General features: G+C 42.0%; 1 protein-coding gene across 7 annotated transcripts in view; it reads left to right on the top strand.

The window, feature by feature from the left end:
• Nucleotides 1-26,707, top strand: part of FNIP2 (folliculin interacting protein 2) — a 140,446-nt gene that overhangs the window by 91,428 nt on the left and 22,311 nt on the right. For 6 of the 7 annotated variants that reach the window (XM_017859712.1, XM_017859710.1, XM_017859707.1 and 3 more), the window contains 6 exons: nt 4,257-4,458; nt 4,776-4,864; nt 6,574-6,720; nt 6,839-7,008; nt 13,365-14,691; nt 15,579-15,735. In XM_017859712.1, the coding sequence (XP_017715201.1) occupies nt 4,257-4,458; nt 4,776-4,864; nt 6,574-6,720; nt 6,839-7,008; nt 13,365-14,691; nt 15,579-15,735 (2,092 nt within the window). Of the gene's footprint in view, nt 1-4,256; nt 4,459-4,775; nt 4,865-6,573; nt 6,721-6,838; nt 7,009-13,364; nt 14,692-15,578; nt 15,736-17,043; nt 17,260-26,707 lie in introns of those variants that run through there. The other variant, XM_017859713.1, reaches the window with a different exon arrangement.

The following is a 26,707-nucleotide window of genomic DNA, read 5'->3' as shown; positions in this document are numbered from 1 at the left end:
CTTCAGTTCAAAGTACTCAGCATACCAAAGTGTCATACTTTGGGGTATCCTTTTCTGAGCTTCATTGTCTCATTAGACTTCATCCCAACACATGCTTCATTGTCCCATTAGACTTCACTTACAGCACAAAAGTTCAAAGATAAAATTATTTAAAGTTCAAGATGGTGATCACAGAACATTAAATGAAGCCTGGGGCTCTTGTGAAAGGGGGACCCTGTGTGTGCCGGGTCCCATGCCCATGCAGCAAGCCCTTAGCAGAGTACTGCTGAACACCGAGAACGTGAGTGCAGCAGATGTTCTGAATTGGTCACTGTGCCAATGAAGATCCCCCCTTTTTTTTTTTTTTTTGGAAATGGAGTCTCGCTCTGTCGCCAGGCTGGAGTGCAATGGCACAATCTCGGCTCACTGCAACCTCTTTCTCCCGGGTTCGAGCGATTCCCCTGCCTCAGCCTCCTGAGTAGCTGGGATTACAGGCATGTGCCACCACGCCCAGCTAATTTTGTATTTTAGTAGAGATGGGGTTTCACCATGTTGGCCAGGATGGTCTCAATCTCTTGACCTCGTGATCCTCCCACCTCGGCCTCCCAAAGTGCTGGGATTACAGGCCGGAGCCACCGCGTCTGGCCTAAGATCGCTTCATTTAAAGGATGTTGTAGTTGATATCTCCCTTTTGGCAGGTATGTGGTTATGAAAATTCATTTTTTATGCTAGATACAGGAGAACAGTGGGTACCAAACGTTATGATTGCTTCTGGCTTTGACAGAAAATTCCTGGTAGTTAAAAATGTCCTTCCTAAGAGAGTTAAAGGTAGCAGGGATGATATTCACAGTTTCTGTTTTTTGTTAGAATCGGGCAACACTATATTCTATAAAATAGAATGAATGTTTTCAGTATTCACAATTCTTAACAGTTGGCTCCACACTGACCTCAGGGCTCCCTGCTGTGCCAAGTGGTAGGCTTTGATTACTGAATGGGGAATAGGGCTTGGGCATTTAACAGCTAACCTCAGGGATTCCATCACTTGCCGAGGCAATTGAAACCCTAAAGAGCAAGGTATAATGTCCCAGAAAGCCTTAGATTTGAATTATTAAATTGGACCAACCTTATAAAGTTGCTGATGGGGTGTTCTTTGACCTACAAAACATTAATTTCATATAATCCAATGTAATACATCGATTCAGTATAAGTTCAAAACTGACATAAATAACAATTAGACTAAGGAGTCCTGATATCAATGATAGATTGTTGAGATGTACTTAAATAGCTATTTCTGCTTTAATTATTTATGATCTTGAAGTATTTACAATGTACATAAATGCTTATCCATAAGTGTTAACAAAATTCTATTTGATTTCTTTGTTAGGAAAAAAATTGTGTGTAGCTGCAGCCTTTCCTTGACTCTCAGGGCTGTCAGCTTATCAGACTGCTTCCAGTTCCTTCCCTCAGTGCTCTGCATGGCATGATGCATTGGCTAGCATGAGCGGCAGCAGACAGATTAGGCATGGGGTCAGAATCCCTGGTCATTGCCAGTATCCAAGTAATGAGCCTAGACTAGAAGATAGAAATCCTGGGTTCTAACTCCAGCATTGTTACTGAGAACCTTTCTGTTCCCGAGGAAGGTTGAGGCAGCACTCTGCCTCAGTTTCCACATTTGCAGTACAGCCTGTGTACCTTCTCTGGTGACATGGAGATAAAGGTATGATGAAGTACTGGGGCACACACTTAAATTTTTGAAAACATTCTTAAACATCCTTTTATTGTAGAATACTTCTTAAATTATAAGTAAGATAGTATATGACCTGATTTATTCCACGTTGCATGGTTGATCCAAGACTACAGAATGAGGCCGGGCACAGTGGGTCACACCTGTTATCCCAGCACTTTGGGAGGCCGAGGCAGGCGGATCACGAGGTCAGGAGATCGAGACCATCCTGGCTGACATAGTGAAATCCCGTCTCTACTAAAAATACAAAAAATTAGCCAGGCGTGGTGGAGGGTGCCTGTAGTCCCAGCTACTCGGGAGGCTGAGGCAGGAGAATGGTGTGAACCTGGGAGGCGGAGCTGGCAGTGAGCGGAGATCGCGCCATTGCACTCCAGCCTGGGCAACAAAGCACGACTCTGTCTCAAAAAAAAAAAAAACTACAGAATGAAACTCAGTTGATTTAAAATTCAGTGGAGGGATATAGTGAAGCAAGTAAGTTCTCCACTGTTACAGCTATGGAAGTTTTTCAGAAATTCAGCAGGTGGCACTCTCTCCTACGTTAAAACTGATGAGAGCATTGGCTATTGTTTATAGGGTGGAGATGATGATGATGAGAAACTGATTGGGTTCAGTGTTTATTACAGTTTGATTATTAAAGCTGGCCTAAAGATGAGTGGACTGATATGGCCATTTTACTTTTGAAAAAGAAGGGAAATGTAAGATGACAAAGAGGAAAGGATTGCAAGCAAGCCTTATTGTAATATAAACTCAGAAGAATTTCCTATACAGAACAGAAATCAACTACTATAGTGCAAGAAAACAAGGCTTTAGTACCAGTACCTTGGTAAGGAAGAGAGAACATTGTATGAAATTGTGTGAAGTTCTAAGGAAACCTCAAGAATTTTCTCTGATGATTAGAATCTAGGGATTTCCTGGAGAAAGCAATTGACGATTTTTTGTAATGTGTAGCATTTATAAGAGCACTATGTGCCATTAGTGACACATCTGGAGTGAAAACCTTTGACTGATTTACCAACCGTAACTACATCTCCAGGATCTTGCTTGAAGTTAAGGGCAACAGTAACATATAACAAGGTTAGAATAAGATGTCTATCTCCTTTCCTTTAAAAGCAAAATAGCCAGATGCAGTGGCTCACAGCTGTAATCCCAGCACTTGGGGACAGTGAGGTGGAAGGATCACTTGAGGCCAGGAGTTCAAGACCAGCTTGGGCAACATAGGGAGACTCCATCTTCACCAAAAAAAAAAAAAAGAAAATGTACCTGGCGTGTGCCTATGATCGTAGTCCCAGCTACTTGGGAGGCTGGTGGGAGGATCGTTTGAGCCTGGGTAATTGAGGCTGCAGTGAGCCATGATCACACCGCTACACCCCAGCATGGGTGACAGAGTGAGACCCTGTCCCTCCAAAATTAGTTAATTAATAGCTTTCCTGACCATAACACTTTTGGCCTATGTATGTTTAATAATAAAATCTGGGTTTATTTGAAATCACACAAGCATTAAAGACTATGAGTAGAGCCCTAAGTAAATAAGTTGAAGACTAGGGGCAGAAGGCTAATTCTCATATTCTGCCCAGCATGAGTAATTGTTACGTTGTAATTTATAGTCAAGAAAATGGAGGAAGCAGTACCTTTCCATATTTGGCAGAGATATGAGACTAAATGATGGAGTTAGTGAGAAAGAGAAAATGTATTGCCCGTGTAGGGCTCTCATTTGCAATGTTAGGTCCTTTGTGTTGGTGTTTTTGTAGGAAAAAAATATTTTATTTGTATGCTTGCTGTTAGTAGCTATTTGGTAGCTACACTGGCTTTCCACAGTAGTTAAGTAAGAGACATGGTTAGGCCGTTTTTGTGAGGCTTACCCTGTAAGACTAAATATATATTTAGAAGTTTTGGGCTTCATGGCCATCATCACAGAAGCCGAGTCTCTCAAAAGAATCATAGGTTTTTTGAAAATTTTGCTGTAGCAGAAGAGAGGTAAGTGTTTCTGCTTGAAGGATTTTCAGAGAGCTTAATCACATGGCTTAATCTGAGCATTTAGAAGAGTTACTTGATCTAGTAGTTTTAATAGCCCTGGGAAAGTAATCCTGGAAGTACCAGTACATGTTCAAATGTGATACTCTTGTTCAGCCGAATACCATGTAGGATCATTCCTCTTTTGACGTCTTATCTATTGGTATCTGTCAGCCAAAATAAAGGGACTGTGTTTTGGGTAAACAGATATTTCATATTCCTTCTTAAATATCATCAGTTTGACATAAAATGATCCAAAGGAAAAAGGACAAGAGTAACAACAGGAAATTTAAATTACTTGTAGCTTTTGTTTGAGTTTCTTTCCATATTAGGATAATACTGTGTGGCAAGCAAGCTGACGTTCTCATCTGCATGCCAGAGAATTATAGAAGAGAATGAACTAAAGGCGGATATACTCTTAGTTACGACTGAATGTTCTGGGTGTCATCCCCAGTCATTACAGTTGACCATCAGTGTGACTCATTGATGCATGGCAACTTTTCAAACTTATATTTCCCTCCAGGTCAACTGATGAGACATTCAGCTTGGCTGAAGAAACCTGTAGTTCTAATCCATCTATGGTTAGGAGGAAGAAAATTGCCATAAGCATCATCTTTTCCCTATGTGAGAAAGAAGAAGCACAAAGGAATTTCCAGGACTTCTTCTTTTCTCATTTTCCCCTGTTTGAATCTCACATGAACAGGCTGAAGAGTGCAATTGAAAAGGTAATAAGGATGTAATCCGAAGTCAAATAGAGAAGTGATTGTGGGGCTTTGAAAATGGCAGAATTTCTTTCTTTATGTATCAGATGTCTTTCCTAAGGAAGTTAAATCACCCGTAGCAGTGATAAATTCTTAGGCATGTTGATGTTAGTTACCAGATACTGGGTTGCCTTAGGGAAAGAAATTACTGCTTTTTCATCACTAAAGGCATTATTACCTTGAGTGTTGTTAATTGATTACATATTTTTTATTAATAAAGCCCAGCAGATAAGTTATAAAATTTCTTCTCAGTAATTTGGCTTGCTTTCTCTTCAATAAAGGCTATGATCTCCTGTAGGAAAATAGCAGAATCAAGCCTCCGAGTCCAGTTTTATGTCAGCCGTTTGATGGAAGCTCTGGGAGAATTCAGGTAAAGTAGCAAAGTTTGGCAAATCCAGCAGGAGATATTTATGAGCAGCCATGGATAAAGAGAAACTGTAACTTGGAAGAATTGGGGGCCTGGCAGTTATTCCTTACTTTTGTGGTTCCGCTCTTCAAGATGGAAACAGAACAAATGAAGCAAAAAATTTAAATAATTTACCAATGAGTAATTTTCACTACTGCTCGATCGACAGTCCCTGATAGGATTGTTTTTATCAGGATGAATGAGGAAAACTAATGTTCAGGTATCTCTCACCAGTCTATTCATTATCTTATGTCAGCCTCACAAAAGCCCTAAGCACTACTAACCCCATTTTACAGATGTGGAAACTTGAGTTCACGGATGCTTATTCACAGTACAGATGGAGAGGTTATGCATGTCGGGGAGACATACATTCCAGTTTGCCAGGACAGTCCTAGTTTATATCCAGTGTCCTGTGGAAACTGGTGTCTAGAGTCCTCGCTCCTAGTATCTGTGTGGAAAGGGAGTCCTTGCTCCTTGTATCTGCGTGGAAAAGTAAATTGTACTGGGTAGCAGGTGGGATCCTCTTTCACCATACTGAGTTGGGATTGTTGCACCATTTAGAGCCACTTTCTTGATGGGGAATAGAATCCCACTCCAAAACAGTCATGAGCTAATGAGTCAAACTGTTACTCCATAGCTGAAGGATAAAAAAGATTTATAATCCTTTGAATGTTAGAACACTTTTATGATGCTTAATGTATATGTTGATGAACTGTATAATGCTACCTGGAGCAAAATCACAAGCCTTTTTTAACTCTGGGTTATGTGTTAAAGTACTCAAGTAACATGTTACTCATTATCTGGTGATCACTAAGACTTAAGTCATATATTTGAGAATGACATGAAGTTGTGCTCTTTGATGGCAATCTGATGATTAGTAAACCTTCCATGATTTTTTGGTAAAGCACTAGAGATTTGCCTGTTGCTCTGCTGTGGTCAGACTGGACACTGGCTTGCGCTTGAGAATCTGGGTCCTACTTTTTTTTTTTTTTTCTTCTATTTTTTTTAGACTAAGTCTCGCTCTGTCACCAGGCTGGAGTGCAGTGGTGCAATCTCGGCTCGCTGCAACCTTCACCTCCTGGGTTCAAGCGATTTTCCTGCCTCAGCCTCCTGAGTAGCTGGGTTTACAGGTGCCTGCCGCCACACCCAGCTAATTTTTGTATTTTTAGTAGAGATGGGGTTTCACCATGTTGGCCAGAATGTTCTCGATCTCTTGACCTTGTAATCCACCACCTCGGCGCTCCAAAGTGCTGGTATTACAGGCAGGAGCCACCACGCCCAGCCGAGAATCTGGGTCCTACTTTAATGAAGTGTTCATTTTTCAAAGGTCAAGAAGCTGAAAGCGAGGCTTTCTAGTTCTGTACTTTCAGTTTCTATAGAGTCTCTGTAGTAGCAACCCAACTTAGCCTTCATCCCACGGAAGCAGCCATAGACAATAAATAAGTAAATGAACGAGTATGGCTGGGACCCAGTAAAACTTTTTATTTACAAAGAAAGGTGGCAGTCAGATTTGGCCTATGGGCCACAGTGTGCCAACCCCTGTTATGTGTGGAGCTTGAATCTTTTAAGGACTACATAGGTTCACGCTGTTTTCTCCTTTATTCTTTTACACCAAGGTTATCCAAAATAGTATTTCTGACACTTTTGTGTTTTCCTCTCTTTCTGTTCTCTAGAGGAACTATCTGGAACTTATATTCTGTTCCAAGGATAGCTGAACCTGTATGGCTTACCATGATGTCTGGCACTTTGGAAAAAAACCAGCTCTGCCAACGCTTTCTCAAGGAGTTTACGCTTCTGATAGAACAGATCAATAAAAACCAGTAAGCTTCAACTCTCTGGAGACTTGTATGCAAATCCCATAACCAATGTATATACTGCATAGGACGTGCCTCTTTCTGTATTGACTAAGTTGGTTGTATCTTTTTCCATTTCTTCAAGGTTTTTTGCTGCCTTACTGACTGCAGTGTTAACCTACCACCTGGCCTGGGTCCCAACTGTCATGCCTGTGGATCACCCTCCCATTAAAGCCTTCTCAGAGAAACGTACCTCCCAGTCAGTGAACATGCTGGCCAAAACACATCCATATAATCCTCTCTGGGCACAGCTGGGTTAGTACCTAATTTGACTATTCAGAGAATATATAGGATGGAATAGGGAAAAAAAAGCTAGAATTTGCAGTTTATACTGGCTCTCTCACCCAGTAATTCATAGGTTGTCATTGGGCAGATGAGGAATAGGAAGTTGGTCCCTGGATTCTAATTGTAAGGCCACCACCTTCCTCTCCTTACCCCAAGTGGCAGCTTTGTGCTACACTCTTAAAGCAGTGTAAGCCAACTGTGTTCTCCCGTTCCACAGCGGCTGTTCACCCTCGAGCAGGATTTCTTAACCTCAGCACTGTTGACCAGATAATTCTTTGTTGGTTGAGTTGTGGGGTGTAGGAAGAGCTGTTTTATGCATTAACAGATGTTAAGTGGCATCCTTGGCCTCCATTTACTAGATGCCGGTAGAACTGCCCCTCCCACCTCCCACCCAAAGTTGTAACAATCAAAAATATCCACAGAAAAGCACCTCATCCTGGAAAGCAGCATGTTATAATAACAATAATGAAAGCTGACACTATGAGCCAAGCACTGGTTTTATACATATTCATTAGATTCTCATCCCTACACTTATTACTCTCAGCCTCATTTTGTAACAGTACAGATGTTGTCTTGTCCTTGTGCTCTTGGTCGTGAGATGTATAAGCGAATATAAGCCCCCTCGTGGTTAGGGGTAAAAGGCATATTCTAAATCAATTAAAGAATTTATGGATATTTAAATGGACTTAAGGGAGGGGGAATATGGAGAGAGGCTAGTTAACAAATACAAAATTACAACTGGATAGGAGGAATAAGTTTTAGTGTTCTTTAGCACTGGATTAGGATAGTTAATAGCTTATTTTCAGAGAAAGCTAGAAGAAAGGTTTCAAATGTTCCCAACACAAAGAAATGATAAAAGTTTGGGGTGATGGATATGCTAATTGCCCTGATTTGATCATTATTCAGAACATGCCTAACTCATTCTTGGTCATACAGGAAGTTTTTCCTGGGGAAGATAGAACATGGCTGTTTTTATTATAGAACAATAATAGTCTTGAAAGAAACGTAGGCTCATTAAGTGGAGAAGGAAAGGGGGCTGGATATTAAGGAAACATTGTATTCCATGCTGCTGGGTCACCCATTTTAAAACAATGCTAATTAAATAGTGTGCATTTAGTTAAATAAATGTACTCATAATTAGGTGTGCTTCTCATCTGAAACATAACTGAGAGCCATTAATTCCCTATGTTCAGCATAACAAGGAAGAGTCTTTTCCTGTAGGTTCACAATCCTCATCTTTCAGAGGAGATCATGTATTGCTGAAAGTCTTCAGTCCTCCCTTCCCCCAAACAATCCATCAGGGGTCTGGCTATTGACAGGAGGAGTGTGAGGAGGGGACAAGGCCCTGGTCATCGAAGGCCTGTGATAACTTCTGGTCAGCGAAGGCCTGTGATAGCTTTGTAAAGCCAAGTGTAAGTGATGGCCGAGTTTCCATCATTACAATGAAGTCGGGGGGCCTTCAATAATTTGACAGGTAGAAGCACTTGCTTCACATTTCGTTGTTTTCATTCAGTATTTAGCAAGTCACAGTAAACGTGAAAATAGAAACTGCTGGGAATATACAATGATGCAGATATAATTTCAATCCAGGTTCCTAAGTATAGAGAAGACTATCTGGAATCATTCCAAAGACTCCTCTGAGAGCTTTCCAGGACAGGTGCCACTGTGTGTTCCCCCTCCATGGCTGCTCAGCACTACCAGGGAAGAGGGAGGGAAGCTGGATGCCACTTTCACAGGCTTGCGGCTCAGGAGCTTGGTGATCCTTGCCTCTGCCCAGCCACTTCCCTGTGTACGATGTGATCGCCACCCGTTAGTGGGCTGTGGGAACAATTTAGTGGGTTTAATTAAAAAGCATTTAATTGGTGTAATAGAATAGAAAATATCAGTGACTTACATGTATACTTTGTAAAATGTCTGTTTCAAAAGGTGCATTGAGGTTGCAGTATAAAATGTATTTCTTTCTTGGAATAGGTGTACAAAGTTTCAATGCTGCTGTCTACACCACTGACTGAAGTAGTTCCATATAGGTCTCTTTTTGACCTAATGATGTTAAGGGTTTGTGGAAATGAAAAGGAGCTTTTCTACCCAAAAGAGATTTGGACCACTGATTTAATATAAGTTAAAATGTGTGAAATTTTTTTCTCAGAAGTTTACATTGTATTTTTCAAAATGCAGTGGAATTAGACTACAAATCAATTTCTTTTTTAAATTCTCACTTTCTCAGAAATCAAACCATGTATTTTTGTTGTTGTTGTTGTTGTTTTTGAGACAGAGTCTCACTCTGTCACCCAGGCTGAGTGCAGTGGTACAATGACGGCTCACCACAGCCCCAACCATGGGCTCAAGTGATCCTCCCCGCTCAGCCTCCCTGGTGGCTGGGACTACGGATGTGCATCAACATGCCCAGCTAATTTTTGCATTTTTTGTAAAGGCAGAGTTTCACCATGTTTTGCAGGCTGGTCTTGAACTGGGCTCAAGCGATCTACCTGCCTCTGCCTCCCAAAATGCTGGGATTACAGGTGTCAGCCACCGTACCCAGCTGAAAACCACATTTAAATAACCCACAAGCCAAACAAATTGCACAAAAGAAATTAGAAAACATTTGAAATAATGATAATAAAGATGCGATAAGTTAAACTGTGTAGGGTATAAGGAAACACTGTTGAAAAGGGAATTCTACAGCACAGACATTATTAGAATGTGATCAGGAATAAGTGTGCCTTTAAGATGCTTAACTCTCTTCTTGTCTCCTATTTTTGTTCTCTCTCAGCTTCTCGTTTATTTTTGTTTCTGTCTGTATAGTCCCCTACCTCTCTAACCCCCTTTCTTTCACCTTGCTTTCTTTACAGAGCTTCTAACTTCTCTCAGCTTCTCCACTTCATTCCTCTCTTTCTAGTTTCCAACTCTTCACTATTGTTGCCTTCAACCGTTCTTTCGTTTCTTCTCCCTCTTCCTCCCTCTTTGTTTTCTTTTTCTCTACTTGTTTTACCCTCCTGGCTGTTATCTCCTCTCCTTCTCCATCCTCTTTTGGCTTCACCCCAGTTCTCTATCATTTTGCACCTCTCTAACATCCCATCTTTTTTCTTTCTGCTTTCTCTTCTCTCTATTCTTCCCTCTTTCTTCCTAGTTTCCTCTGTCTGTTTCTCTACTCCCTCTGTCTCTCCCTCCCTGAGTCTCAACTCTGTGTCCCTGTTTGCCACCGTTGCTTTCTGTGTCCTCCTCTTCTGTGACCTCTCCTCCTACTTCGTCCAGCACCTTTCCTGCTTCCGTGCACTCTGTCTTTGGCCTGTTTCACTTGTAAGCTCTCTTGACTCCCTCACTTTTTCTTCTGCTTTTTCCCCATTTGCCTCTCTTTTAAATTTTATTTTTAATTGAGGTAAAAAGGATATAACAACGTTTATTATCTTAACCATTTCGAAGTGTACACAGTTCAGTCATGTTAAGTACATTCAAATTGTTGTTCAATTTCTTCATTTTAAAAAATTATACTCATGAAAACAAATATTCTCTAAAAATTAGCTTCAGTTATCCAGGACTCAAAAAAAATTGCCTTCAACTTCCAGTAAATATTTAATATTGTAGGTCTATTGTTTTAAAAATGCTTTATTTTATGAAGTTTGGCTATAATGTAATAGCACTGGTTCCAGTCACATTGCACTCATTATTTTATATAGTTTAAGTGATTATAAATTGTATTTTTAATAACCTTCCTTGTTTTACCATTTCCATTTATTCCTTGGTTATTAAAATGTGCAATATTCAAATGCATTGCTAAAAAAGAATATTCTAAGTGTTCTTTCCCCTATAGTTTGTTATGCCAGATTTTGGATAAGTAATGCTGCTTCTTTATTAATATTGAAACTGATTTAACAAAAAATATTTCATGAATTGCTGAAATGACTGTTGATATCCTGCAGCAGTAGGCAGATGTAATCAAAGTAACAGTAATGAGCTCTTAGGAAGGTTTTCTCAAACAGAAATCCTAGCTTCAGCCTACAATTCTGAGTTACTCTCTTAAATTCTAGGCTGATTTCTCAGTTACTTGCAAAGTCCTCTCAATTAAAACTCTATTAGCCTGTAATCTAGTCATTTTATAGAGAGGATTGTTTATTATTATTTCTGTCCTGCCCTTTGAATGTTCTTAGGAACCTTACTCGAGGGACTACTCGCAGAAGGAGGTATTTCCTAATGGGTCCCGGGGGAGGTACTTTCTGATGGTTCTCATCACTTTTTTTCCATACTCATCTATTTTAATTAGTTTTATCCAGTATATGCCCTTATAACTGCTTTCCCTCCTCTCTAGATGCATTCCTCAGAGGGGTTCTAACTTCCTAAATTCTGATTTATACCAATTACCATGTATCACTTCTCCTCCTTTATTTAGTATCTTTTCAGCTTTTGATTTGTTCCAACATTCTGGTTGTTCTTTTTTTTTTTTTTTTTTTTTTTTTTAGACAGTCTTGCTCTGTCGCCCAGGCTGGAGTGCGGTGGCGTAATCTCGGCTCACTGCAACCTCTGCCTCCTGGGCTCAAGCGATTCTCCTGCTTCAGCCTCCCGAGTAGCTAGGTTACAGGTGTCTGCCACCACACCTGGCTAATTTTTGTATTTTGGGTAGAGACAGGGTTTCACCCTGTTGGCCAGGCTGGTCACGAACTCCTGACCTCAAGTGATCCGCCACCTTGGCCTCCCAAAGTGCTGGGATTACAGGCGTGAGCCACCACACCCAGCCCTCTGGTTATTCTTCAGTGGGTTTCTAATTCCAGTTTGGTTATACAAAGATATAATGAGATACCTCTTTTTTTTTTTTTTTTTTTTTTTTTTTAGAGACAGAGTTTTGCTCTTGTAGCCCAGGCTGGAGTGCAGTGACGTCACCTGGGCTCACTGCAACCTCTGCCTTTGGGTTCAAGTCATTCTCCTGCCTCAGCCTCCCAAGTAGCTGGGATTACAGGTGCCCGTCATCATGCCTGGCTAATTTTTTGTATTTTTGGCAGAGACGGGGTTTCACCATGTTGGCCAGGCTGGTCTCAAACTCCTGACCTCAGGTGATCCACCCACCTCAGCCTCCCAAAGTGCTGGGATTACAGACATGAGCCACCACACCCGGCTGAGATACATCTTTAGGATCTTAATACAGTGCCTGTCCAGTTAGTAAATGTGGGTGCTTTATTATAATTTTCCATCACATCATATCATATGTGTAACTTATTATAAAGTATAATAATCAAATTATCAAACGCCGTAGTTTTAATAGTTAGGCACTTAAGTACTTTTGATGAAAAGCTTATTGCTGGGTGGTTGGATGACACATTTACCCTTATTCTCTCCTCCTTAAGCTGACTGTAGAGCTCACGGTACATTAGTCAGTTTTTAATCAACTTGTCAGGATATAGCTAATGGGACGTATTTTTTTCCAGTTGAATTTTCTTTTCTTTTTTTTCTGAGACAGAGTCTCACTGTGTCACCCAGGCTGGAGTGCAGTGGTCCCATCTTGGCTCACTGCAACCTCTGGCTTCCAGGTTCAAGCAATTCTCCTGCCTCGACCTCTCGAGTAGCTGGGACTGCAGGTGCACACCACCACGCTCACCTAATTTTTGTATTTTGGGTAGAGACGGGATTTTGCCATGTTGGCCAGGCTGCTCTTGAACTCTTGACCTCAGGTGATTGCCTGCCTCAGCCTCCCAAAGTGCTGATATTATAGGCATAAACCACTGCGCCTGGCCCAGTTGAATTTTCAAGCGAAATAAAACCTTCAGACTCATTCATGACTAAGTGATTTTCTTCTTGTTAGTCAAACTGATTCTACTTGGCGTGTGTATGCGTATTAAGAGAAATCTATGTAGACCACCTCATTAAGTATTTTGAATTAATTCACTGCACTTCTGTTGAGAAACTCCTGAATTTGGATTTTATCCCAAGGCCCAATGTCCTGGGATTCTTCCAACAAATTCTTATTATTTCTAGTTTCCAAGATATAGTATTAGATCTGGTCACATATTCAGAACTCTGGGTTTAACCTTCTTTGGGCCATCTCATTGGCTGACCCATTGAGCTGCAGGGAAGACCCAGCAGGCACTGGTAGGGACTGTGTGCGCAGCAGCACGACTCCCACACACCAGGTGTGGTGGGCTGCAGCCTGTGTCCAGGCTGACTCTCTTACAGGGGCAAAACTAAAACATGGTCATTACTAGAAAGTAGAAATCAGGAGTCTGAAGCAGGGATTCCAGATTGGGAATATAAGTCATCTATTTTGCTCTTGTAAAGGCTGATATATCTGTGACATGCTAACCCCAGAGACCACTGCCTTTGTGTCCACCTTTGCTCTCTAGGTGATCTTTATGGAGCCATAGGCTCTCCAGTGAGACTGACTCGCACCGTAGTGGTAGGGAAGCAGAAGGACTTGGTCCAGCGAATACTTTATGTCCTGACCTACTTTCTCCGTTGCTCTGAGCTACAAGAGAACCAGCTGACCTGGAGTGGCAATCACAGTGAAGGTGACCAAGTTTTAAATGGGAGCAAGATCATAACAGCCTTGGAGAAAGGAGAGGTGGAGGAGTCTGAGTATGTGGTCGTTACGGTGAGGAACGAGCCCGCTCTTGTACCCCCCATCCTACCACCAACAGCAGCTGAGAGACAGAACCCCTGGCCGGCAGGGTTTCCTGAGAGCCCAGAGGGCACTGACAGTAGAGACCTGGTTCTTAAACCTGACAAAGAAGCTAACAGGAGGCCAGAGCAGGGTTTTGAGGCTTGCAGCACAGGATGCCAGGGGCCAGCATCAGGTGCTTCCTGGAAACCTCAGAATGCATTTTGTGGGGAAGAAAAAAATAAAGAGGTACCACAAGATGGCTCTTCAAGACTTTCCAGCTGTGAAGTTTTGGGGGCAGGAATGAAGATGGACCAGCAAGCTGTCTGTGAGCCGTTGAAAGTGGAGATGTCTACGAGACTGCCAGACCGGTCAGTGGCCTGGCCTTGCCCTGACAGACATCTTTGGGAGAAACCTCCCACAGAAAAGGTCACTTTCCAGATAGGAAGCTCCACATCTCCAGAGTCTGACTTTGAAAGCCGCATGAAAAAAATGGAGGAACGGATGAAGGCCTGTAGCCCCTCCTTGGAGGCCAGGGAGGCCGCTGACACAGCTCAGGACCCGCAGATTTCTAGGAGCCCTTTCAAACCTGGCTTTCAGGAGAATGTCTGCTGTCCTCAGAATCGGCCTTCAGAGGGGGATGAAGGCGAGTCTGACAAGGGTTTTGCAGAGGACAGAGGCAGCAGAAACGACAAAGCAGCAGACGCTGCCGGGCAGCTCAGCCACGCTGCCGACTTGGACGCAGCCTCCCACCGCGCGGCAGGAACTGCCGGGGGGAGGCTGGAGGTGGCTACAGGTTTGTATGTGAAGGCTGAGGAAGGACCTGTGCTGGAGCCTGTTGCCGCCAGCTGTGTCCAGCGGGGCCCTGGCCTCGTGGCTGCTGCAAATATCCCCTGTGGGGATGACAACAAGAAGGCCTACTTCAGGACTGAAGGAGACATTCCCCGAAATGAAAGCTCGGATAGCGCCCTGGGAGACAGTGACGATGAAGCCTGCACTTCAGCAATGCTAGATCTGGGTCACGGTGGTGACATTACTGGAGGGTCCTTGGAAGTGGAGCTGCCTCTGCCAAGGTAACTCCGGCAGGCTGGGAAGTAGAGGGAACTGGGTTCAAATCCCACTTTCCTGGCCTGATGCCTGTGATCGTGTTAGCTTCTACTGTTGTCTGCTTTACACACAGTATCTTTTTTTCCACAAAGTACTAGAAGTATTATTAATTTAATACAAACGGTTTCCCACCTGTCCTTCTTCCAAGGATGGTCACTGGCTTAGTACCACTGAGCTCACTGGGGCAGGTGGCCCGTGGTTGTCTTTGCAGCTATCATGACCCTCTGGGGAAGCTAAGGGATGTGGTGGAGATGGGGGAGGGAACAGGGAGTTTCATTTTCTGTCAACTGCAGGGAAGGTCCGTGGCTGGCAGCAGATGCCTTGCTTCAGAGGTGGTGGATTACACTCGCCGTGTGGCCTCTCTCCTGCCGATCAGAGCAGCGTGAGGTGGTTGGGAAACAACACCTCTTCCTTAACACTCCATCAGGTTGATTATTTGCTCTGTGATGACTGAAAGCAGTAATTAGAGATTTCTTCTGTTTCTTCCGCACTGTCGTGGGCACCACTCTGTGCAGATATGCCAGATTCCTAAAGCCAGGCTTTTGGCAAGAGCCCTTCCTGAGACATTTTCTTTTGTCAGTATATTGACACAGACTGCCTGGTGGAAGTCCAATATGAGGTACAAAAACAAACTCATGACCAGCCATGGATATAGTTTTTTCCCCCGCCAGCCTTCCACTTTAAAAAAACTCCCTTTTCTCCCACCTGTGATCCACTTACTGGAGAGTTGGTGACATGGGCCACCCTGAATCTATTTTATTTACCTGTGTCATTGGAGTGCTTGTACCAATTATAATGAAAGAAGAAAGTACATTTTCAGCTGTGCATTTTAATGGGCCACATGTTGTTTTAGGTCTCAGAGCATCAGCACCCAGAATGTAAGGAACTTTGGCCGCTCACTTCTGGCGGGCTACTGCCCCACATACATGCCTGATCTTGTGCTTCATGGGACTGGCAGTGACGAGAAGCTGAAGCAGTGCCTGGTGGCCGACCTCGTCCACACGGTCCATGTAAGTGATCCCAGCGTGGAGCCTCTGGCTGCTGACAGTGTGTCAGTCAAAGTCTTGGCCGACAACAGGTGTTTAGACTGAAGAGAGACTAGTTAAGGGATTGTTTATGGACATGTGGGCAGGGTTATGGGAACCAGCTAGGGCTAGTGAGGCACCTGGGGCCTAGCAGCAGCTGGAAGCTAGAAGCACACCTGGGCCTGACAGAGTAAGGGGAGGGAGCGTGACATCAGAGCCCTGGAGAGCCTGAGCCACGACGAGGAGTAATGGCTGCAGGAGCAATGACGTTGGTGGGGAGGTGACTTCCTGCCATCCCTCCTCCCATTCTCTGATCTCTTTCTGGTGCCTCTCATTGGCTGAGCCCAGCTGAAAGCCAGAGAGCAGGGGCACAGCTGATGCAGACACAGCCTTGTGGTGCATCGAGGTCAGCCTCCTGGGGCCCAGAACAGGACAGAGAAGGGTAAAGAGCTGCTCTGGAAGTGGTGGGTTAGCAGATAGGCCGGGCAAATGGAATAAACAGCACAGATGATGACAATTATATGCTGTCACGGTGAGGACCAAAGAGATGTCACATATGGTTTGTTTTTTATCCGATGCTTAAACAAGTTCCTAAAAGTAATTTATTTTAACTGATTTGTCATTAAGTTCACTTTGATGGCTGCATAAGGATGACTGTATAAAGATTAACAAGTCTTACTGGAAAATTGCCTCGTGGCTGCCATTAAGTGCTTTTCTGCTATCTGCAGTGCTACAGGAACTAAGCAGTTAAGGAAACTGTCAATCTGATGGGCCTGTTTTTAATTGAGCTGTTATTGGGCAGATGTGCAAAAATAGGCATTTTGTATTAGAAACATTTTGTATCTTGTGCAATAGGGAAAGTCCTCACTGCATTAAGAAAATCAGAATTTGGCCTATTACCTACCTCCTCGGCCAACAAGTATTTTTTTTTTGAGGTGGAACAAAAGGCATTGCATGTTATCTTTGGCCTTGAGCATCTCCTCTGTGAAGACTAAACATCAGACACAGGCTAAACAGGCTAAGTATATTTATGTGAAGTGGGAAAAAAACTCAGTAGTGAAGCAGATGTCCTCATAACCTCCCTCAATGGGGAGGGCAAAGAGATGAGGCTAGGGCCGTCCGAAGCTGGGGAAAGCCAGCCCACTGTACATGTGTGTGGCCAAATGTTCCTAACCCCACCCCTGCTTTGTGGTCACATACCGCCCCTCACCAGGATGCTCCTGGAATGAAGCTATGAAGTGCTTTTGTCTCTATAATATCATAATTATTTAATATCATAATTTCTCTTTATAGTTATGAACACCATCTAGTCATCATTTTACGAGTCCATGCATCAGTGACCCCTGTAAGAAAAATGCCCTCATTGTATAATGCTATCTAAGTTGTCCAAAATGATGTCTGATGTCTTGGCAGTTCCACAGGCTGTATTTATGTGTGTTTGGTAACTGCCTATAACATTAAGGCACCTTTTCTATCTGCATCTAATATTTATATTCACACATGCCAAACTGTGAGGTTTTTTTTTTTCCTGCTCTGCTATCATTTTGATTTCCAAGAACCTTGGTGTTGCTTATTGGACCTTCCTTCCATGAAGCCCAGTGAGCTGCTTCTGACAGAGGTATCAAGAGACTACGGGGGAACTAACGGGATTGTCCTCAGTGACATCAGTTTTACCAGCTGGGGACTTTGTTTGAATGCCCTGGATTTACTCACTGACCACTCTGGAAATGCAATCTATTGATTTATAACCCTTCTTGAACTTATCTGTAAAACCATTCGTGAAATATTTTATATTTCCATAGGCTGGCAAGTTCTAATTTTTGTGTATTAGATTTTCATGGTGACCATCTGGCTCTATAATGCTTATATTTGAAAAAACACAACCATGTTTATTCTGTCATTACTCTTCAAGCTTTTTCATATTTCATTTTCCCTTCCTTTTGGACGGAGTGTTTTCACACTAGCTTTTCTCATTTCTTTAAACTATGCAATCATCCTGAGAGATAGAAAGTTATTAAGCGTAATAACCTATATTGTGTCAAATTGTGGGTACATGCAAAGTGCAGCCACGCGTGGGTGTTAATAGGAAATTTCAAAGGGTTCATAAAAATATCTTCAGAAGTTTAATACATTCAGAATACATCCAATTAGCGTTAGTGGATTTCTAATTTCACTTGACACATCCATCATAATGAGTTTTGCTTTTGAAGTTGTGTTCTGTTTAAACTGCCTCTCTGACTGGCGCTCTGGTCTATGGCAGTGCTTTTTAAAAATAATAATTATAATAACAAAAAAACAGACTTACTTTCAACATCCATTTACAAACATTTGTTGAAAAATATTTTAGAAGTATTTGTTTAAACATTATACTGAATTTACTGCTCCATAAAGCCCAGTGAATATTTAAATTCTTGAGTATGTTGCCAGAGAAAGAAGCAGAGATCCAAAAACAAGTATATGACCAGAGTTAGAGCTGAAATAATAGCTTGTTGAATAAGAGAAAATTGTAATAAATTGTTTTATCATAACTTGCTTTTTTGAGTTGGGCACAGTGGCTCACGCCTGTAATCCCAGCAATTTGAGAGGCCAAGGTGGGTAGATCACTTGCGCTCAGGAGTTCAAGATCAGCTTGGGCGACATAGCAAGTCTTCATCTCAAAAATGAAATAGCATTTTAAAAAATAGGAAAAAAACCTATTTTTTGAACATTAATTTCAGTGTTCATGCTAGATTTCAGGAGGCTTTGGTACTCCTAATTCTTTTAGAGAAGGATTTTAACTGTTTAAAAGCAATTGATTCCGGTTCTTGACCTCTTCTAGACCTGTGCACAATTTGGATTTTATAATCTGTCTTACATAAATTAAATGTGTGTGTTTGTTTGTTTTAGAGATGGGGTCTTCCTGTATTGCCCAGGCTGGACTCGAACTGGGCTCATGTGATCCTGCCTCATTCTCCCAAGTGGCCAGGATTATAGGCACAGGCCACTGTACCTGGCTCTAAATGTACACTTTTGTAACTACTAGTTTGGAGTTTTTCTCTCATTGAGAGATTGCTTTGTAAAGCTTCCAATATTAAGAATTTTTGTGTACTTTTCTTATCCTAGTCTCTTACGAAAGAAAGATATAGTAACTTTATTTCATTGATTTTCATTTTTATTGCTGACTCTCACATATCAAGATTCAGAATTTCTTTAAATACTTAAACACGTATTCTTGTTTAGTCCATATACTACCTCTTTTCTGTCATTTGAACTCTCTGCCTCCTAACATATAGGTTATACAGCTGCCTTAAATTAGTGTAAGGTAATACGGTTTCAGTTTTTTTCTTGCCACATCTTGTGCATTCTTTCCTCTGTTTTCTTTTTGGCTTTAAATGGAAAGAGAGCGGGCATATGTGCCAGCAGCATTCTATGCCTGTGACTCCTGGGTAGCCTTTTCCCTCGCCTTTTTCCTCCTGTGTCTGTCCTGTGCATAATGCTGACGGGGGTACTGTTGAGGTTATTTTGGGGCAGTGTAAGGTGATGGAAGATCACTGACTTAGTGTCGATGGCTTGGGTTTGAACCCTGGTATTACCACTCCTTTGTTGATAATCTTAGGTAAATAAACTGGCATTGCTAAGCCCCAGAAAAATGTATTTAGTGGAACAGAAGAAATAGGATTCAGTGGTTAGGAAGTTAACGTCTGAAGCCAGACAAACCTAAGTTTGAATCATGGTTCACCCCTTAGTGGCTTTGTGGCCTTGGGCAAGTTTCTGTAATTTTCTTATCTATACTGTGAACAGTACTTATGTCATAGGTTTGGTTTGAAGATTCTGTGAGATAATGCATATCAAGTGCTTAGCGCATAGCCTGGCACATTGCTAAGTGCTCAATAAATGTGGGCCAGATGTGATAGCTCACCCCTGTAAAGCCAGAGCTTTGGGAGGCCAAGGTAGGAGGATCCTTCGAGATCAGTCTGGACAATATAGCAAAATCCCATCTCTTGCAAAAAAAAAAAAAAAAAAAAAAAAAAGGCATGGTGGCACATGCCTATAGTCCCAGCTACCCAGGAGACTGAGGCAGAAGGATTGTTTAAGCCAGATGTTCAATGCTGCAGTGAGCTATGATCATTGCCATTGCACTCCATCCTGGGCAACAGAATGAGACCTCATCTCAGTAAATAATAATAATAATAATAATAATATATGTGAAAGTGCTTTGTAAATTATACAGCAATATATCATGTTTTCAATATGGGAGAGCAGAATAACAACCATTATTTTAGTAAAAATGAAAATTACTGTCAGAGTTAAGAAAGCAATATATGGGGCGAGCACGGTGGCTCATGCCTGTAATCCTAGCACTTGAAGGCTGAGGCAGGCTGATTGCCTGAGCTCAGGAATTCCTGACCAGCCTGGGCAACATGGTGAAACCCCATCTCTACTAAAATACGAAAAAAAAAAGTAACTGGGCGTGGCAGTATGCACCTGTAGTCCCAGCTACTCGAGAGACTGAGCAGGAGAATTACTTGAACCCAGGAGGCAGAGGTTGCAGTGAGCTGAGATCACACCACTGCACTCCACCTGAGCAACAGAACGAGACTCTGTCTCAAAAAAAAAGTAAAAAAGAGAAAAGAAAGCTATATGTGTATGTACTTTAAGTTTTCCTAACTAGTCAGTGGCCTTGTCAATCCCAGGGGACTACTGTTAGGAATGACTGAACGGAACCTGTACACACATTCATTGAGTGCTGAAAACATTCACTTTTGCTTTGCCCAGGAGCAGAATGGACAGCTCTAACTCTGCAGGGCAGGGTCATCAAGACCAAAATTAACACTACATTTTGATGTTTTTTAAAAAAACAACTATGCTCCAGGGCTTCAAGCATTTTACAGAATAATTTATAAGATGAAGTAACCATTGGATACATCAGCCTCTTCCATTTAATTTTAAGCATAGCAACAGATTGACTCCAGAAATATCATGCAGGAATCAGTAGCACAGATAAAGAGCTTTGCTAAAAGCCTGGCTGTGATATATATATGCTCATGAATACCTAATTAGTCCATGCAGTGCAATCAACCTGTAGGACTATAAAAGAACAGCAAGTCCCTTCAAATGGTAAATCATTACTTAAGTAACACAGATAACATTAAATACCTCAGGTCAGCAACAACCTCAAAATCAATAAGATACAAAGAAAACATCTCTGTAAGGCAAATCCACTATTTTGGAACATCTCTCGTTGTTTTCTTTTCCCCGTGTTTGGATAATAAACATGGCAGTACCTCTGGCCTCTAGCACTGTCTTCAATAGCCACAGCCCTCACTGCAATACTACCTATGTCCATTGGCCTATGGAGCACTTTTACAACTATATATTTTGACCCATAAATGGGTTTTGATTACCAGTTTTTTTAATGATATAGAACTAAGATCATCACACATTAGGCTTATTGACTAATGAAACCTTTGTATTTTGTGTGTGTGTATTTATACACACATGCACACATGTCACACTTGTATGCATATGGCTTGTCATGCCAGGTTATGTCATACAAGCATGCATGCCAGATCATGATGTTAAAATGTATTTCTTATCATGGATTGTGGTTAAACAAAACAATACTGATCTCTGGGTATCCCCAACTCCAATCTGAAATCATTGTGATTCTCTCACCTTCTCAATGTGACTAGTCTTTTTAAAGTTCCTTTTGATCTTCCCAAATGGCGTCCCTGTGTCCACTTTACCTCCTTCCATCACCTTGTGCAGTGCTGCAAGAGGACTTTCTAAAGCATGAGACAATCATTTACTCTTTTGCTTGAATAGCTTCCTATTTTCTAAGAGACTAAACTATAAACTCCTTAGCTGGAATTGTCCCTTTTATGCCCTTCAGGTACACACACATACCCCTGTATCTCCTATTATGCCCAGTCACACTGTTTGCCATTCTTCAAATAGTCCACCTTTCGTCACACCCCTCTGCCTATCAGATTATGCTTTCTTTGCCTAGGACACTATTGAACAAACTTTTTTACATTGTTGAAGACCCATTTCATACGTTGCTGCTTCTTCGAAATCATTCCAGGCCCCATATCCCTGTTCTGTTCCAGATGTCTTCCTCTCACTAGGGCTGAAGGTGCCTTGAAGCAAAAAGCAGGGACTTAATTTTCCTTATATCCCCAGCACCTTGCCTGGTGCCTGGCACATAGAAAGTGCTCACTAACGTTAGTTGACTGTTCCCCATGAAACTGGAGTTAGAGCCATGTGTGTCTATTACTATAGTGTGGCCCTTTCTTCTGAAGTAAAGAGAAATGGGAGATGGCCTTTCTTTAAAGAAACTTAAAGGGGAAGAGTAAGATGTTTAGACATGCCTGCGGCTCTATGTGTTCACTGTCGTTACCTAAAGGAGAATAAAATCTTATTACAGGTCTCTTGGGCTTCATGTCTCTTGCATCGTGTCAGAGTTAGACACATGTCTAATTTTGATGTTTTTTCCCAGATTTTTTTACTACCTACCAGATATTTGAACATTTGTGCCATTCTCTGCAAAAAAGCTACCAACCCCCTCTCATTTTATTTTGGAGTTGCACATCTCATCACACAACTGGATTCTGATACCCTTTCTGACCTTGAGCACCTCTTCTCAACTTCCGACTGAATTTTACTCAGCAAGTGGCCAGCCTGACAGTCAGCCGTTCCAGAGGTTATGTACGGTGTCTTCAAGGCCACGGGCTGAATTTGGGCTTGAGTCTCCAGACACAGATACACAGAAGATAAGACGTTTTCCCGGCAACCCTCCAGGCCATCTTGCCACACTTTGGACCCTTTCTTCTTTCCCTCTACCCCTAAGTCTTCATACTGTCTTCAGGATCCCTCAGCAATGTCCCATGGTCCAAAATGATTATTTTCCTCTTCCTCTTGTTTACCTTATTATAACTCTTAAGCCTTTAGTGACTGACATTAAACCTGCTTCCAAGAGAAAAATTTCTGATAAGCAAATGCTTATAGAGTTATGATAAGGTCATATATGACTGTTACCCCTTCTGGTATTTTCATGTGTTAAAAATATGTTTGATGCATAGAAATCTCCAGTGGTGGCATTTCAGGTGGTCAAGATAACTCATGTCACTTGATGGGGCAGAGAAGCTGGAGATGCTTTTGGGTTAGAGCGGGGAGAATCACACCTTAGAGATTTATCTGTTGAAAAATACTTATCAGGTACGTTTTATGTGCTTGGCACTGCGTTTATAGCAGTAGTCAAAATCTGAGGTAGAATTAGCCAGGGCGTGGTGGCTGTGTGCCCATGGTCCCAGCTACTCAGGAGGCTGAGGTGGGAGAATGGTTTGAGCTCTGGAGGTCGAGGCTGCAGTAAGCTGTGATGGAGCCACTGCATTCCAGCCTGGGTGAAAGAGTGAGACCCTGTCTCCTCTCTCCCCGCACATCGTCCCCCCAGCCAAAAAAAACGCCAAAAAAAAAAAAAAAAATCTGAGGTGGGAGGATTCTAGCAACATGTACTAAACTGGTGTGGTTGGCATGCCTCCCCTCTAAAACTATATAGTGATGGATAAAATATCACTATTCTCATTGCTGCCCCATTGTTGTAATTCCTGTGCATGAAAAAAAAAAAATGGAAATCGTTTCGTGCCAGAGATAAATGGAAATCTAAACCAAAGCAGTAAGCATGAGCTGGTCCTCCAGGATTTCAGTCTTGATACAGGTCCTAGGAATTGGGTGCTGAGGTTCTCAGATTCACCCGAGGATGAGAGATTGTGGTCTCGCATGCACGTAAGGCTTGAGACCTGGAATCAAGCCCCTTACCTAAAGCCTGGAGTTTCAAAGAACTATTCTTCCATGAAAAGGAGACTAGAAATCACCAGACATAAGCAGTGAAGCAGCAAAGAAACAGGCTGGAAACAGGTTGGGGAAAATAAAGTCACCCATGAGAAATCAAAACCCCTGGTCTGTGCTATTTGTGGGTTTCAGGTCCAGATTTATTCTACCCGAGTGATTTGCGAATCCCTACCCAAGAAATAAACATAAAACCAGGAGCACAGAAACCTTTAGGACTCTAGCAGAAGGAAGCACACTACTTTAGACACTTTCACAACCACAAGCTCATGAGACGCATATAGGAAAATGAAACATAGCTCCAGTAAGATAGGCCCACATTCAGAAATTACAAACATATGTGGGAAACCAGGAAATCATCATGAGCAGAGAGCAAGCGCATACAAGCAGGAGAGTCAGCACTCCTCCAATCGGCAGTAACTATTAAAGTAGCCATGTTTAAAATGTTTACGGTGATAAAAAGAAGGAATTGGAACCTTAAAGAGAGGATAATGTGATAAAGGATCATTTAGATTCGTATAAGAACTAAAAACAACTTCTAAAATTGAAAAATAGTCCCTGAAATTTAAACTCCAAGAATAGGTTAAAGAACAGAGCAGATTAAATACAGCTAACGATCATTAGAATTTGAAATGGAGGCTACTTAAGAAATTATCTTTTTGAGCTCTGAGACACAAAACATGAAAATATCAGAGAGCAAGTAAAAGATGTGGTGGCCAGAATGAAGACACTTTATAGCATATGCCAGAAAGAGAATAGAGAAAATGAAGGAAGGTAATATTCAGAGAAAGAATGGCTGGCATTTTTCAGGTTAAATAAGCACACTGACTCCCAAGTAGGGAGAATATTAACAAATTCACACTTAACAACTGGACATCAAAGATAAAGAAAACTCTTAGAAGTAGCCAGAGAGAAGACATGGCATCTGTCCTCAGGGAGTTTGCAATTTAACAGGAAATAGAAATAAATCAGCAGTGAAAATAGCATGGACAAGTGTGTGGCAGCAGGAGGCCAGGGTGCTGAGGACATGCGCACAGGGCGGCTGTGGTGAGGACTCAGCTGGGGTCCGTAGCAGAGTGAGGATGAGAAGCAGGGAAGGTTGCAGGGGATAGTGTGGCTTTTTCAGGGAACTGAAGCCCCTTTCGCTGATGACCCCTTCAGCATATCTCAAAGCTGGCTTTGCCACCAGCAGGAGGTCTGTCTGTCCACTCTCAGTAACACTGCTGTCAGGAATGTCTACTCAACATGAGTTTAAAAAAAAAAAAAAAAAAAAGGTTGAACTGACTTTATATATTGGAGAAGATGGTTTAAGAAGAATGAATGATAACCAGGTTTCTTTTCTCTGGATGGATTTGAGACTGAGGGGTTTTGGTTTGTTTTATTTTCTAAAAAACTGGTCTACAATTCACACACCTCTGCAGTCCTTTTAGTGGCTCTCAGCCATCCAAGTACAGTTTAATAAATGTATAAAACTTACCAGAATTATATAAAATGATTAACAAATGGGAATTCAAATAAAGCCAAAGAATCATGTGTTTTATTATCCAGAAAATCTCAGAGAAAAACAGAGGGAAGTGCTTCCAATTACCTGAATCATAAGTTGCCTCTTCCCTTTGTGTGTGAGGCTTTGCAGTGGCTTTATCCCTGATAGTTAAACCCACACTGTTATAACTATTGTGCAGATTTTAGAGCTGGTTATGAATACAGAAGTCTCCACACTCCTGCTGTCTGTAATACACATGAGGGCTGAGACATCTTTGAAGATTGATAAAGGGTCAGTGTCAAGCAGCATAAAGATGTGGAACTTTTGTAGCAAAGTGTCTGATAGAAGTAGCTGTGTTTTCTTCTAATGACAATAAATTCAGACCATCATTGACACTTCTTGCACTCTTGTCTTCTAAGGGATTTCTACCCTGATGTGGTCCTTGGATTTTATAGTAGAGGGCTTAGAAGACTTATTAGACTAAAAGTTGGAAACACTTGTGAGTTCCTAGACTTTATTTCTTACATGCCAAGATACTTAATAAGCTCTTATTTATTTATTTATTTTTTGTCCTGAGTGTTCCTATCTGTAGAGCAGTACTGCATTCCTGGCCCTCTCCAGGAAAAATGGCATGATGAGTTAATAAGTAGTTATGGGAAGCATATATGCAAGAACGGCATTTCCTCACTCTTCATTGGGTTAAAAATAGATAATCACATGAAATACTACTCATTTAAATGTGGTACATAGAAAAGAAATATATTAATGATTGTGCATTGGAGGTATAATATGCCAGAAAAAAAAGAAATGTGCAGATGACTTAATAGAAACTGGATTCCATCCAAAAATAAACTGTTCACCACAGCTAGAATGTATTAGATATTTTGCACATGCCCAGCACTGTGTTATGTTCCTTTCAAAGGCTACGGAAGAGAAAGAAATGTGATTTATCTCAAGTTGCTTATAAAATCACTGAGTAGACAAACATGTGAAATCAGGAACAAGTTAAGACAGTGTGTGATGAAGTGCCAAAATGAATGGTGTGGACAGCAAGTGTTCTCAGAGGTCAAAGGAAGAGCGGTACAGTGCGTGTGGGAAGGTCTGCAGGGCAAGGGATGGACCCACGCCGGGTCCTTGAAGGATTGTAGACTTGAGACGGGGTGGCAGGGAAGGCATTCTGGGCACAACCTGAGGTAAGAGCAGGAATCTTTTTGGCCTGGAGAGGGAGGCTGTATTAGTCCTATTTTCACACAACTATAAAGTACTGCCCAAGACTGGGTAATTTATAAAGGAAAGAGGTTTAATTGACTCACAGTTCTGCAGGACTGGGGAGGCCTCAGGAAACTTACAATCATGGTGGAAAGTGAAGGAAAAGCAAGTACCTTCTTCACAAGGCGACAGGAGAGAGCGAGAGCATATGTGAGGAAGTACCACACTTTAAAACCATCAGCTCTCGGCCAGCTGCAGAGGCTCATACCTGTAATCCCAGCCCTTTGGGAGGCCAAGGCCGGCGGATCACTTGAGGCCAGGAGTTTGCAACCAGCCTGGCCAACATGGCGAAACCCCACCTCTACTAAAAAAAAAAAAATAATACAAAAATTAGCTGGGTGTGGTGGTGGGCACCTGTAGTCCCAGCTACTCGGGAGG

Source organism: Rhinopithecus bieti, unplaced genomic scaffold (genome assembly GCF_001698545.2).
Source record: "Rhinopithecus bieti isolate Rb0 unplaced genomic scaffold, ASM169854v2 scaffold_50922, whole genome shotgun sequence".
Classification (NCBI taxonomy): domain Eukaryota; kingdom Metazoa; phylum Chordata; class Mammalia; order Primates; family Cercopithecidae; genus Rhinopithecus; species Rhinopithecus bieti.
The sequence above is the reverse complement of the archived record's forward strand: the minus strand, read 5'-3'. Positions and strand labels throughout refer to the sequence as shown.